This window comes from Sander lucioperca, chromosome 14 (assembly GCF_008315115.2).
Source record: "Sander lucioperca isolate FBNREF2018 chromosome 14, SLUC_FBN_1.2, whole genome shotgun sequence".
NCBI classification, from domain to species: Eukaryota; Metazoa; Chordata; class Actinopteri; order Perciformes; family Percidae; genus Sander; species Sander lucioperca.
Window position 1 is genome coordinate 11,392,239 of NC_050186.1, and position 12,445 is coordinate 11,404,683.

Genomic DNA, 12,445 nt, shown 5'->3' on the forward strand with positions numbered 1-12,445 from the left:
CCACACTTTAGAGCGGTGCTTACTGTGCTCCATGGCTGCGACACAACAAACGCCTGGAAGTACGGTGGCTGCTACGGAAACCAAAACGCGCGTGTGTTAAACTGAAAACGGTGAACGCTTTGAAACCAAAATTTCCGAACGATTCCGATAAAAAAACAATTCCGTTGGAACCGTTTCGCGATGCCCAATCCTAGGTTTAAGAGTGATGGCTGGAGATAAGGAGAAGGAAGGGAGGAAGCTGGCTGCAATCGGGGTATGTTCAAATAAAAGCTGCTGATACTTGGGTGCAGATATTCAGCAGCTTTGAAGGATAAAGCTGGTGATATTTCATATTCTTTTTATCATCAACAAATCCAATGAAAGAAACTGAATTGGGATTTGTTGGGGGTCATTTTAGCTGTTTTTCCATTGCTAACAGCACCGTCATCCACAGGGTTTATTGCATGACGCCCCGACTAACGACTAACGCCACCTTCCCTCTGGCACTTGAAGTCAGCTCCGTAATACGCAAAACGCCCCCAGCGGACGTCGTACTACACCGTTGAAAAGCTTCGGAAGCGACTCACAAAAATGGCAGAGAGACTAGAAGGACTGATAAGTGTCTGAATGTACGATTCTCTCTGACCTCTCTTATACAGATATAAACAGAAAGGCTGCTGCGTGGAGAAACGCTGCCCAGGACGTTGACATGTCAGGTCGGTTAAATGTGATATAGCGGTATAACGTCAATAGTTCGATGTCTGTTGCTAGCTAACTAATTAGCATTAGCATGTTTGTTTATCAGTACCATAGCAACGCTGGAATTGTTGGATAGGATCCGTCCGTAGCCTTTTGCAAGAGTTAAATTTTTTGAACGCATCCGGATGACCAACTGACACGATTTTTTTCACACACACTCGTTCGGACCCGGTTCGGACCCATTCGCATGCAGTCTGCGAAGCTCCAAAGGAAATGAATGACTTCCGGTCGTTTCAAAGCCGTATCGGAGCTGCTTTCAACTGCCAGTGGGAAGGCGGTGTTACTTCCTGTCTCTGTCCCGTGGGTTTGTCCACGGCCACGCCTCTTAAGGAGACTAGCGGCAGGTCCTGATTGTGTTGATTCAAACGGGAGAAGTGAACGTGAACGCAGATTATGAACGCTTCTTTTGCCCCGTAGTCACCAAAATAAAATATTGGGAGCCATTCTTCACAAGCCACATATCTCCAGAACATTTTGACACTAGAATGGCATTTTTCAGACTTTGTTTGAGACCTATTTCGGTCTCAGGAACAAACTCTCGCGAGATCTGGAAACACGGAGAAGACTAACGTCAGCTAACATTCGCGTACAAAAAAACGCTGTAACAAAACTAATCTCCGTGATGGTGAATATGGCTTTTAGCTGTGTAAATATCTAATGTTAGCAGTAGAAAACAATAATAAATTACACAAATATAACTTTTTATGCATCCACACAACGTTCACTGCACTTTCAAACGAGGCCACGCCCCTTTAGGAGACAGGAAGTGTGGACCGTTTCACACCATCTTTAGTTATAGAGAATCTTTGGTTATTGTGAGCAAAGTATGTTGGTATGTTGTATGTTTCCTTCTGTTTTACTGTACATTTCTGTGTTGCGATAGAATACAAGTTTATATAGGAGAAAGCTGATAAATATGTTGTTTTTCACAGCTGTTTTTTTTTCCAACAATAAGGAAAATAAAGAATTTGGCCAGCCTTATCCTTTAAGTTGGACTGGTTTCATGCTTTGATAACTATCCCCCATATTACAAGAATCTAACATTTCACATGCAGGTTGACTTGCAGGGAGCTGATGATAGCATTAAAGCAATTCTGGGAAAACAGCGGAGGTCTCGTGTGAGGTCTTTCCTTACCGTTGTCGGGAAGTAGCGGCTGAACTTGAACTTCTTGAGAGACACAGTCATGGAGTAGGTCCCGAAAAAGAGGATGAAGGACATGAGGGCCAAGTCGGGCACATACTTACAGGAGTTCCCCACCAGCGTGCCGCCATAATTCACGCACTCTTTCTTACTCAGCTGACTCCAGTCCATGTCTGTCAAGTTAAACTACAAAGACGGGACAAAAGGGGGGAGGAGGAATGTGGGAGGAGAGGGGCAACAGGGTGGGATGGGGAGATGAAGACAGGGGAGGTGGGAAAGGGCCGAGGTTCAGGAGGGGAGAAAGAATGGACGTGGAAGAGAAAAAGACAAGCGATAAAAGAAGAAAAAACAATACAGGGCATGGAGGAGGGAGCCACAGAGCTCTGTAAAGCCCAGTTCAGACCAACAAGACGAGCGATGAGATGAAACCGCTTTAGAACGTTGCAGGAAAAGTTGCAGCGGTCTCAGCTCGACTAAAGGCCGATTTATGCTTCTGCGTTAAATCTACACCGTGGGTACGTAGGAACGTGGAGATATCGACCCTACGCCGTAGCCTGACGTGTACCTCTCATGTAACTACACGTCGCGGTGACGCCCGTCGCTCGGCCGTGGCTTGGTAGCGTTGGATTTCCACCAAATAATTTCCTGGTTCTCCTTCTCCATAAACAACATGAAATCAAGGAGAGGATTAACTTTTCCTGCTCCAGATTTCCCACAATTAGGGCTGAGCGATATGGAGAAAATCAAATATCACGATATTTTTGACCAAATACCTCGATATCGACACCGCAACAATATTGTAGTGTTGACTATTGGTGCTTTCACAAAATATTTACACAATGAGAGAACCACTTATGCCATATTACGATATTACGAGATTATCCAAAATCTAAGACGATATCTAGTCTCATATCACAATATCGATATAATATCGATATATTGCCCAGCTCTACCCACCGTGGTCAGAAAGCACAGGGGAGACACTTTGTTTCTCTCACTATCACTCTAGATTCGCTACTCGCTTCGAAGATAATCAACCCTCTCCTTGATTTGATGTTAATTATGGAGAAGGAGAACCAGGACATGAATCATTCACAGCTGCCAGGAAATGGTGTTAAGGCAGAGATATTGGAAATGTCACTGAGCTTAATTGAAAGATAATTTTGACAAAAACTGAATGATTTTTGTGAATGACTTTGTGCGGCTCGCTTAAGCCCAGTTCAGACCAAAGATTTGCGACGAGACGAGTTGAAACGTACAACTTCTTGTAACGAGCCGGTCTGCAGCGTTCTGAAAGCTGCCAGTTCACACCAACGTAGTCTCGCATTGCCAGACCCTCCTCCAAAGCATGCTGGAGGAAGGTCCAGCTACTCCCCATAGAATTCGGGGATGGGAGGAAAACGTGCTCTGGTTTATTGTCATTTCTTTAAACCAGTCACAATTGTCTTGGGCATTTCCAATATCTATGCCTTAACACCATCTCCTGGCAGCTGTGAACAGGTTAGGATACCATCTTATTACAGAACCAACTGTACCTGTCTATATCACCTCTACAACAACATGCTAACACTGTAACCACAACTTCCACTGTTATTACTAATAGCCAACTTGAATATGATGAGCCGGATCCTGATGCTTTTTCTTTCTTTCTTTTTTTCTATGTCTTTATTGTTTGTGGTTGTTGTAGTTTTGTTAAAGGCCCTGATTGGTCCATCTGAACAGGGAACGGTGGATTTTTGTAAATCTCACTCCAGGCTGTAGGTGGAGCCCGAGGAGCTGGATTATTTTTTTAAATGACCTGCTTCATGTAGTTCTACTGGAACATAGGGTCAGTTTCAGCAAATATGACAGAAAGTTAGTTTTATAAGTCTCACCTACTGCATCTTTAACTGATGTGTGTCTAATTGTGATTGTACTCTATAATTATGTCGCTAAGGAGCCCTGTGACAACGAGATGCTACATCTCAAGGGTTATTCCTAATAAAGAATTTGATGCTCTTTCAAATATCAGAGTAATTTTCCTAAAGCAGGAAAGCTGATAAAATACTTTTGTTCCTACTCCTAAACATAAGACCAAATATGCGTCACTCAGAGAATTTTTCGGCCGGTTAGGCATGAATTCCTACCCTGAGATGCACCATAAATCTTATTATTGATGTAATGTAACCTGTCTGAATGTGTGCCAATGTGTTTCTTGTTTGATATTGTATATTGTTATATTCTTTTGTGTTGCATTATCTTGTATGTTGTTGTTTTCCTGCCTCAGGACTACAGGTGAAAATTAGCATTTATGCTATAACCTGGCTCATTTACAGTCTGTAGAGAAATGTTAGATTGTTCATTAATGTGCACTGTCCCGAATAAATAAATAAAAAAAAAAAAATATGGACCCGATTTCTTTAAGTCAAACTTGAGCGCCATTTGCTTGGTGAGATCCCAACACGTACAGTTTAAAACCACAAACAACTGGTGATGCAACTCAGTTACTTTGGCCTTTACCTTCACAAAGAGGGAAAGAAAAGATGTTTTCTGCTGTTTATCACTTACCAGCAGAGTCATGTTATCATCTGCGAGTGGAGCTGAAACATTGAAGCCGAGCACAGATGCTGAGGAACAGAAACACAAGGGGGAAACTAATGAATGATGGGTAACATGACAGGTAAAACCCAGAGTAGCGTTTGATATGAGTCAACCAGAGTTAAATTAAAGACAACATCTGTATCTGTGTATAAAATACTCCCTGCAGGCTGAAAACACGGCTCTGTAAAGTCTGTAGCGGCTCAATTGTGAAGGTTTAAGTTGAAAACAGTTATGATGAATTCCAATGTTGAATCTCAAATACTAATAGTACTCAAGCTGTCCTCTGTGAAGGAGGAAGTCTTCCAAGCCCTGAAAACATACAATATTCCCCGTAACGTAGTTTGTTTTGGTTGTTTCACATGAGACATATCTGGATTTATTTTGTAGTCTCTGTTGTAGTCTCTTTTTTTAAATTTTTCAATCACAGCCGCATTCAAATCAAAATCTGACGACTCGGTTTTTAAATTTTCAGAGCCACCTTTCAAGCCTACAGGCAGTGAGCGTTCCTCTAATCTAGTTACTTAAAATGTACAAACATGCTCAACCAGGGTTAACATACTCACTTTGTCAGACAGCAGCCGAAAAAAACGAGGCAGAAACAGAAAAGACACACGAATCATCACAGAGTAAAGACCAAATAATTGCATCTAATCAATCATCTTATTCAAAGTATCTCCCTAATTAAACACACAGAATTTATGTTTCCCTGCTAATATCTTACAAGGGTCAAGTCATTTCCTAATTATATGTTGATGATGATGATACACATTACTAATATTGTTAGTGTTATTGTTATTGTGTGACTTTAGTGAATCAGAACTAACTTTTTAAGACACCAAAGCCAAACAGTAACTAACTAACAGATTGAGACAGCAGTAGAGCAGCAACTTCCGTGTTCTGTGAGGTAAAATGACTGTTTTTGTCAAAGGGAGTCTGGTGGCTTTGAAGAGAGCAGAGATAACAGCTTCAGTTCCCCGTCGTAAAGGGCTGTCTGACAGCAAGGTAAAGCTCTGAAAATACTCTAAATATAGTGTCCACTTAAACTGATAGAGATGTTTTTAGGGATCTAAATGTGTTTAGTTGCTGCCCCCGTCCACAGCAGGACATTTTCTTATCTTCACACTGACTATTAGGGTTTAACATTAAAGTTTATTAAAGTTAAAGTTCTATTTGCCCGAAGTCAATTTTTACTGGGCCCTATATAACTAAAAACAAGCTCAGAAAAAAAACATAAAAAAGGCCTTCTGGGGGGAAAATCCTCCCAAAAATGTCCAAAGCCAGGAAAAAAAAAAATCTAAAAAAGCATTGAGAAAAAGTAATAAAAGAAAAACATCACAAAAAAAAAAACGTCAAACTGCGGAAAAAGAAGTTACAAAAACCCTCCTTAAATGTAAAAAAAAAGATGTCAAAAACCACATCAAGCATCGAGCACCAACTCAATTCTTGATTGGCCAAGGGCACATTCAAATGGAGGGGGGCAGTGGTGGCCTAAAGGTTAAAGAAGCGAGCGTGTGACCGGGAGGTCGCCGGTTCAATCCCCAGACCAACAGGATAAAAAAGAAATCTGGCCCGGGAAAGTGAAAGAGCAGCGCTTTCCCCTCCCTCATTACCTCCACTGAGGTGCCCTTGAGCAAGGCCCTTAACCTCCAACTGCTCCAGTGGAGCTGCTCAGTGGCCAGCAGATCAGACTGTGGTTGTACTGGGCAGCTTCCAGGTATGAATGTGGAACTGGGGGAATGTGACAGGTTGATGAGAACTTGTTCTCAATCAACTTACCTGGATAAATAAAGGTTAAAAATGTATATATATATATATATTCAACAAGCGTTCTCCGACGGAGCAAGAAAATGATGACATCATTTTTGATACGATGATGCGAGAACGGGCCGGTGGGCTCTTATATTTACTTGCCCAAACATCAAAACATCTCAACTATTCTTTTAAGTATGGTAGCTAACATTTGTCTGCTCCATCTCTAAATATTTCATTTACCAAATCAGTTATTCCAGTATGTGAGGAAAGATTTTGGTGGTGCAATTAAATCGCATAAAGAAAATAAAGAAAGGGGTTTGCAGACTCACCCTGGTCCGGCGCGATGCATTCACACTTGTAGGAAGTTATGTAGTCAGGCTTGAAGCCGCGGTTGATTGGGTAATATTTCAAGGCTCCTACCTGTGAAGAACAAACCGGTGTTATCTTGTGGTAAGTGTCCTTTTAAAAATCTGGCGTTTGTCCCCTTCACATGTTACCTACCATCTTCTTGATGGCATCAGAGATGAATATGAAGGAGATGAGGCTGGAGAACCCCTCCTCTGTGAAGCGCGTCATGTACTTGATAATGTAGCTGGCGTCCGTGACTACCAGCAGGAAACACTGGAGACACGAGTGAATGCCGATCCACAGACGCAACTCCATGTAGTCTATACCATTGCTCCTGTTGAGAGAGATATATCATTTCAATTCAATTTTATTATATTTATACAATATATTTATTATAGTGTCAAATCATAACAGGAGTTATCTCAGGACACTTTACAAATAGAGTGGGTCTAGACCACACTCTAAAATTTACAAAGACCCATCAAATCCCCCCGACACCGGCGAGAAAAACTTCCTTTCATCAGGCAGAAACCTCATCTGCCGCTGCCGGTTGGGTCACAGAGACACTGATTTACAGATCTAGAGAAATATGATTCGTAATAATTATAGCAGTTGGTATAGAAATCTAGACGCACCCTAGCGGCAGCAAATGTAATTTGCAGCCAGGGTCGTCTAGCAACTCTGTTGGCTTGCGAGCTGGAAAAACCAAATTCTAGTCAGGCCAATCACATCGTGTATAGAGTCGTGATGCATAGTCATGCTTAAGATGAACATTTATTTTGAAATTCCCACTTCATATTTAGTCCTTTTATTTAAAAGAAAGTTTGTTTTTAATTGAAATGTCTGAAAGAGCTCAGGAATGAAATTGTCAAATCATATTTTAGTTGCTGTTTGTAAAATAACAGTGTTGTAGTCGAGACCACCTAGACCAAGATCAAGTTATCACCAAGACCAGAGTGTATCAAGACCAAGACAAGACCGAGATTTTGAGGGGTTGAGACCGAGTCAAGACCAAGAGCAAGGCAGGGCGAGACCAAGTCAAGACCAAGACCAAGGCAGGGCGAGACCAAGTCAAGACCAAGGCCAAGACCAAGACCAAGACCAAGACCAAGACCAAGACCAAGACCAAGGCAGGGCGAGACCGAGTCAAGACCAAGACCAAGGCAGGGCAAGACCAAGTCAAGACCAAGACCAAGGCAGGGCGAGACCAAGACCAAGACCAAGACCAAGGCAGGGCAAGACCAAGTCAAGACCAAGACCAAGGCAGGGCAGGACCAAGTCAAGACCAAGACCAAGACCAAGGCAGGGCGAGACCAATTCAAGACCAAGACCATGGCAGGGCAAGACAGAGTCAAGACCAAGACCAAGGCAGGGCAAGACCAAGTCAAGACCAAGACCAAAGTAGGGTGAGACCGAGTCAAGACCAAGACCAAGGCAGGGCGAGACCAAGTCAAGACCAAGACCAAGACCAAGACCAAGGCAGGGCGAGACCGAGTCAAGACCAAGACCAAGGCAGGGCAAGACCAAATCAAGACCAAGACCAAGGCAGGGCGAGACCAAGTCAAGACCAAGACCAAGACCAAGGCAAGGCGAGACCGAGTCAAGACCAAGACCAAGGCAGGGCAAGACCAAGTCAAGACCAAGACCAAGACCAAGACCAAGACCAAGACCAAGACCAAGGCAGGGCAAGACCAAGTCAAGACCAAGACCAAGGCAGGGTGAGACCAAGCCAAGACCAAGACCAAGAGCAAGACCAAGACCAAGGCAGGGCAAGACCAAGTCAAAACCAAGACCAAGACCAAGGCAGGGCGAGACCAATTCAAGACCAAGACCATGGCAGGGCAAGACAGAGTTGACCAAGACCAAGGCAGGGCAAGACCAAGTCAAGACCAAGACCAAGGTAGGGTGACACCAAGTCAAGACCAAGACCAAGTCAAGACCAAGACCAAGGCAGGGCGAGACTGAGTCAAGACCAAGACCAAGGCAGGGTGAGACCGAGTCAATACCAAGCAGGGAAGCTGAACTCGTGTCCTGGGAGAAGTGAAGGGGAACACACAAGACTTTCACCCAGGAAACAGGTCCTCTAAACAGGTCCTCTAACTACTACTTAGTGTGTGTTTTAACCCAAACCACAATATTTTTTTCTAATCTTAACTAACTGTTTTTTGTGGCTAAAATAGGTTAGGGTTAGGGTTAGGGTCATCACGTGACGGTCACCTTTTGTCGGCTAAACTCAACTGCAACGACTGCTGAAACATATAAAGCAGTGACTGAAACCTAATAACTTAATTATTTTATTTGTTACAAAATTATTTTATTTCTTTTATATGGGAACACGTTTTCACAATAACAGTTTTACGTTTAAAGTAGTCTCACATTGCCAGACCTTCCTCCACAGCGCTGCGGAGGAAGGTCTGGCTAGTCCACACAGCTTTCTGGGATGGGAGAGAAACGTGCTCTGGTTTATTGGCATTTCTTTAAACCAATCACAATCGTCTTGGGCGGAGCTAAGCCCCGGTCACAATGACGGTGCCTCTGCAAAATAGCCTCGGGAAGGAACTTGTTTTGGTTTTGGACGTGTACGTTCAAAAGTAATTTTAGTCGTGCAACAGAAAACTCAGATTGGACAGATAGTCTAGCTAGCTGTCTGGATTTACACTACAGAGATCAGAGGAGCAGAAAGCCCAAGGTAACGGACATCCCCCCCAACCCATACCCAGTACCATACACATCTGTGTGCTTTTGCTTACTTGCTGAATTCATAAAGCAGTTTCTCAAAGATGAGAATGGGTCCAGTTGAACTGAGGATGATGAGAGGTTGCCCACTGAAAGCACAAAACACAGTCCCCGCTAAAGCAGTGCCGAGGAAACTCTCCATCACTCCCTTTGAAAAGAGAAGAAACAGACAGACAGAAAGACGTCAATTAACCTGTGATGGGATGTCCAATTTTTGTCAGTTATAATCAACAACGGAAACAATGGTTAGTTGCAGCCTTTATGAAGACCTGGTAGTTGTCGGTAGCGTCCCCTAGCAGTCCTCCGAAGGTGATGGCATTGGTGATGCAGCCCAGGTAGATGAAGACCACGGCGGAGATGGACTGGATATGGAAGCCGTCGTAGATGTCACTACAAATCCACGGGGCCTTCCGCTTGATGTCCAGCCATAATCCGCCTGCAAACCTATCAGAAGTTCAAGTTCAAGTTCAATACTTTATTGCCATGTCAACATAGTTGATTGGAATTTGTCTTGGTGCCAATCAGGTTCAAAAAGGCAATACATTCACAGGAACATACAGTACATAAAAGACAATCACATAGACAATCATTCAAACCAGTAAAAAGCTATAAAGACCTTGTGCTTTTGCAACTTCCCATAAAGTGTCTTATGCAGTGTATAAAGTGCATTTGAATAAGGTGCATTTAGTACAGTTTTACTCTGCAAGGTGCCTGAGCATTAAGGAGCCTAATATTAAGTTCTGACACACAACAGAAACGCCACGCTCACACCACACAGCCAGTGTGCAGGAGGCCTTACTCCTTTTTTTTGGAAAAAGGAGAGTGATTATCATGTGCTTGATCTTTAGTTCGTAATCTAGTCCTGGTTTTCTTTTTGTCACCTTCTAACGGGATTGTATTGTTTCCTTTTAGATTGGCCTCTGCCTGCACCGGGTATGCTCGCCTTTTGTTTGGTCTCTGACCTCAGTTGGCGTGGAGCGGCGTTGTATACAGACAGACTTTGATGGTCCTATTTTAACGATCTAAGAGCACGGTGTGAAGCGCCTGGCGCAGGTGCGTTTAGGGCGTGTCCAAATCCACTTTTGCTAGTTTGGCGGCGGAAGAAAAGGGTCCGGGCGCATGGTTCTAAAGGGTTGTACTTAGTGTCTTCATTAATCAGAGGTGTGTTTTGGGTGTAACATGCAGTAAACCAATCAGAGATCATCTCCCATTCCCTTTAAAAGCCAGGAGCGTTTGGACCTTGGAGCATTGCTATTATGATGGAGGATTTGCACCGTAATATTTTTATTTGTAATCTTTTGCATGTGTGTGTGCTGCTGCGTGTCCCTGTGTGTGTAACAAGCATACTGTGCATGCTGTGCATGAGCCTAGGAGCATTTTACTAATTTGCTGTTAAAATAACAATGAAATGCTGCGTTATTGACTTTAGACCAGGTTTTGTTGGTCAATGGAGCGATCACTTCCCGCTGTCTCAAGATAGCAATACGCCCAGAATGCACCTGAACACACCTCCCTGTAAGACCAGCACGCCCAGAATGCACCTGAACACACCTCCCTGTAAGACCAGCATGCCCAGAATGCACCTGAACACACCTCCCTGTAAGACCAGCACGCCCATGGTTGCAAAGATGGATGCATTTGCTATTTAAACGACGACGCGGGCGCTGGATGGGAAATTGACAACTGCGTCGGTCTTGAACTAGCAAAGACACTTACGTCAGGCTTTGCGCTGCGCCGGGTGCAAGATAGGGCCCTGAGGGGTTGAGACTGAGTCAAGACCAGACCAGTGCGTGTTAAGGTGGGGGCGTGGAGAGGGGGTTAACAGTAACACATTTCAAATTAGAAATGAGTCAAGTTATTGGTTGCATTTGAAGCAGGAAGATTTACATCCAATCACAGTAATGATGTTAACACATAAAATTAGACAACGCACAGGCAATTAAGTGATATCCCTGCAGTTGTGGTCTTGAAATAAAATCCAGAGTCCTCTTCATCCGAGACGGAGACGAGATCGAGTAAAAATGCGGTCGATTTCTAGACGAGAACTTCAAAAAGTGGTCTTGAGACCAAGACGGATCTCAAGTACTACAAAACTGGTGCTTTCGTACCTTTCCTCTACTGGAGCTGAAAACGTTTGTGTGCACGGAGATCGCTTTTGGCTCAAAACGCTGCTTAAAAACCAAAACGTAGCGATGTAAATGTAGCCTAAGGAACATCGCTACGATGACAGAACCCGGATGAAGCTAGCCTGGGAAAACCCTGATGAACTTCCGGCAAATTTGAGATTTGCTCTGCAAGTCCGTCTGGCCAAGAGCCCATTCAAGACCATTTCCAATTTTTCCAAATTGAGGCACCAATCACAACCGTTGAGGTGGGCTTTACACGATGATGATAGCGCAGCGACGGCGAGCAGCTTTTTGTTTACATTCAATATGATGGTCACCGAACCCATTGATGCCGCTGTCACTGCTACGTCACCCGTATCGTTGGTCTGATTGGTTGAAGGACTATGCAATTGCGGCCAGAGGCATTTGAGCGGCGTCCGTTGGTGACGCCCCTTTGGAAACGGGCTGTGAATTAACCTTCCCCAGACCCTTCTCAGTTACAACTGAGAAGGGTCTGGTGTCAACCAGGCTAGGATGAAGCTGGACCCAGTGCTCTCATACCTCCCAGTGAACTTCAGCTCCTCTCCGAGCTCATGTGGAGCTGGAAACTCCGTGTCTTCTCCTCCGGCTGCGCCGCCGGCCGAGCCGTTCATTTGACCCAGCTCGTTCAGGTTCAGCACTGACTTCCTGCAGTAAACATGGAGACAGATCCGGGGCAGGGCTCATTTAAAGGCATTTGTCAAGAAGTCATCTGCAGACATGGACATTAAAGTGGCTGTATTTAAAAAAAAATAAAAAGATAGGTATCAAAGTGTGAACATATAAAAGGATTTAACCCTCTGAGGTCTGAGGCCATTTTCACACATCTTCTTAAATTCACCTTTTTAGGGTATTTGCATATAACCGATCCCCATGTGTTTAACATCAAAATGTTCAGAACAAACTCAGCTTTCTGTATAGTGAGACCCAAATCTGTCCCAGAGCAATGTGTGAAGAGATAATTTGGCGCTAAAGCTGAAACGTTGATGTTGGCTTTTTGAAATTC

At 43.8% G+C, this 12,445-nt stretch overlaps 1 protein-coding gene across 9 annotated transcripts in view; it reads right to left on the reverse strand.

Annotated features, from left to right (window-relative positions):
* slc4a5b (solute carrier family 4 member 5b) overlaps window positions 1-12,445 on the reverse strand; it is a 69,734-nt gene that overhangs the window by 24,501 nt on the left and 32,788 nt on the right. For 7 of the 9 annotated variants that reach the window (XM_035991747.1, XM_031287810.2, XM_035991750.1 and 4 more), the window contains 7 exons: window positions 11,962-12,087; window positions 9,565-9,739; window positions 9,310-9,443; window positions 6,713-6,893; window positions 6,541-6,631; window positions 4,427-4,485; window positions 1,874-2,065 (listed from right to left, as the gene is read on the reverse strand). In XM_035991747.1, coding sequence (XP_035847640.1) covers window positions 1,874-2,065; window positions 4,427-4,485; window positions 6,541-6,631; window positions 6,713-6,893; window positions 9,310-9,443; window positions 9,565-9,739; window positions 11,962-12,087 — 958 coding nt within the window. The remainder of the gene's footprint in view (window positions 1-1,873; window positions 2,066-4,426; window positions 4,486-6,540; window positions 6,632-6,712; window positions 6,894-9,309; window positions 9,444-9,564; window positions 9,740-11,961; window positions 12,088-12,445) is intronic. The other 2 variants (XM_035991751.1, XM_031287809.2) reach the window with 1 other exon arrangement.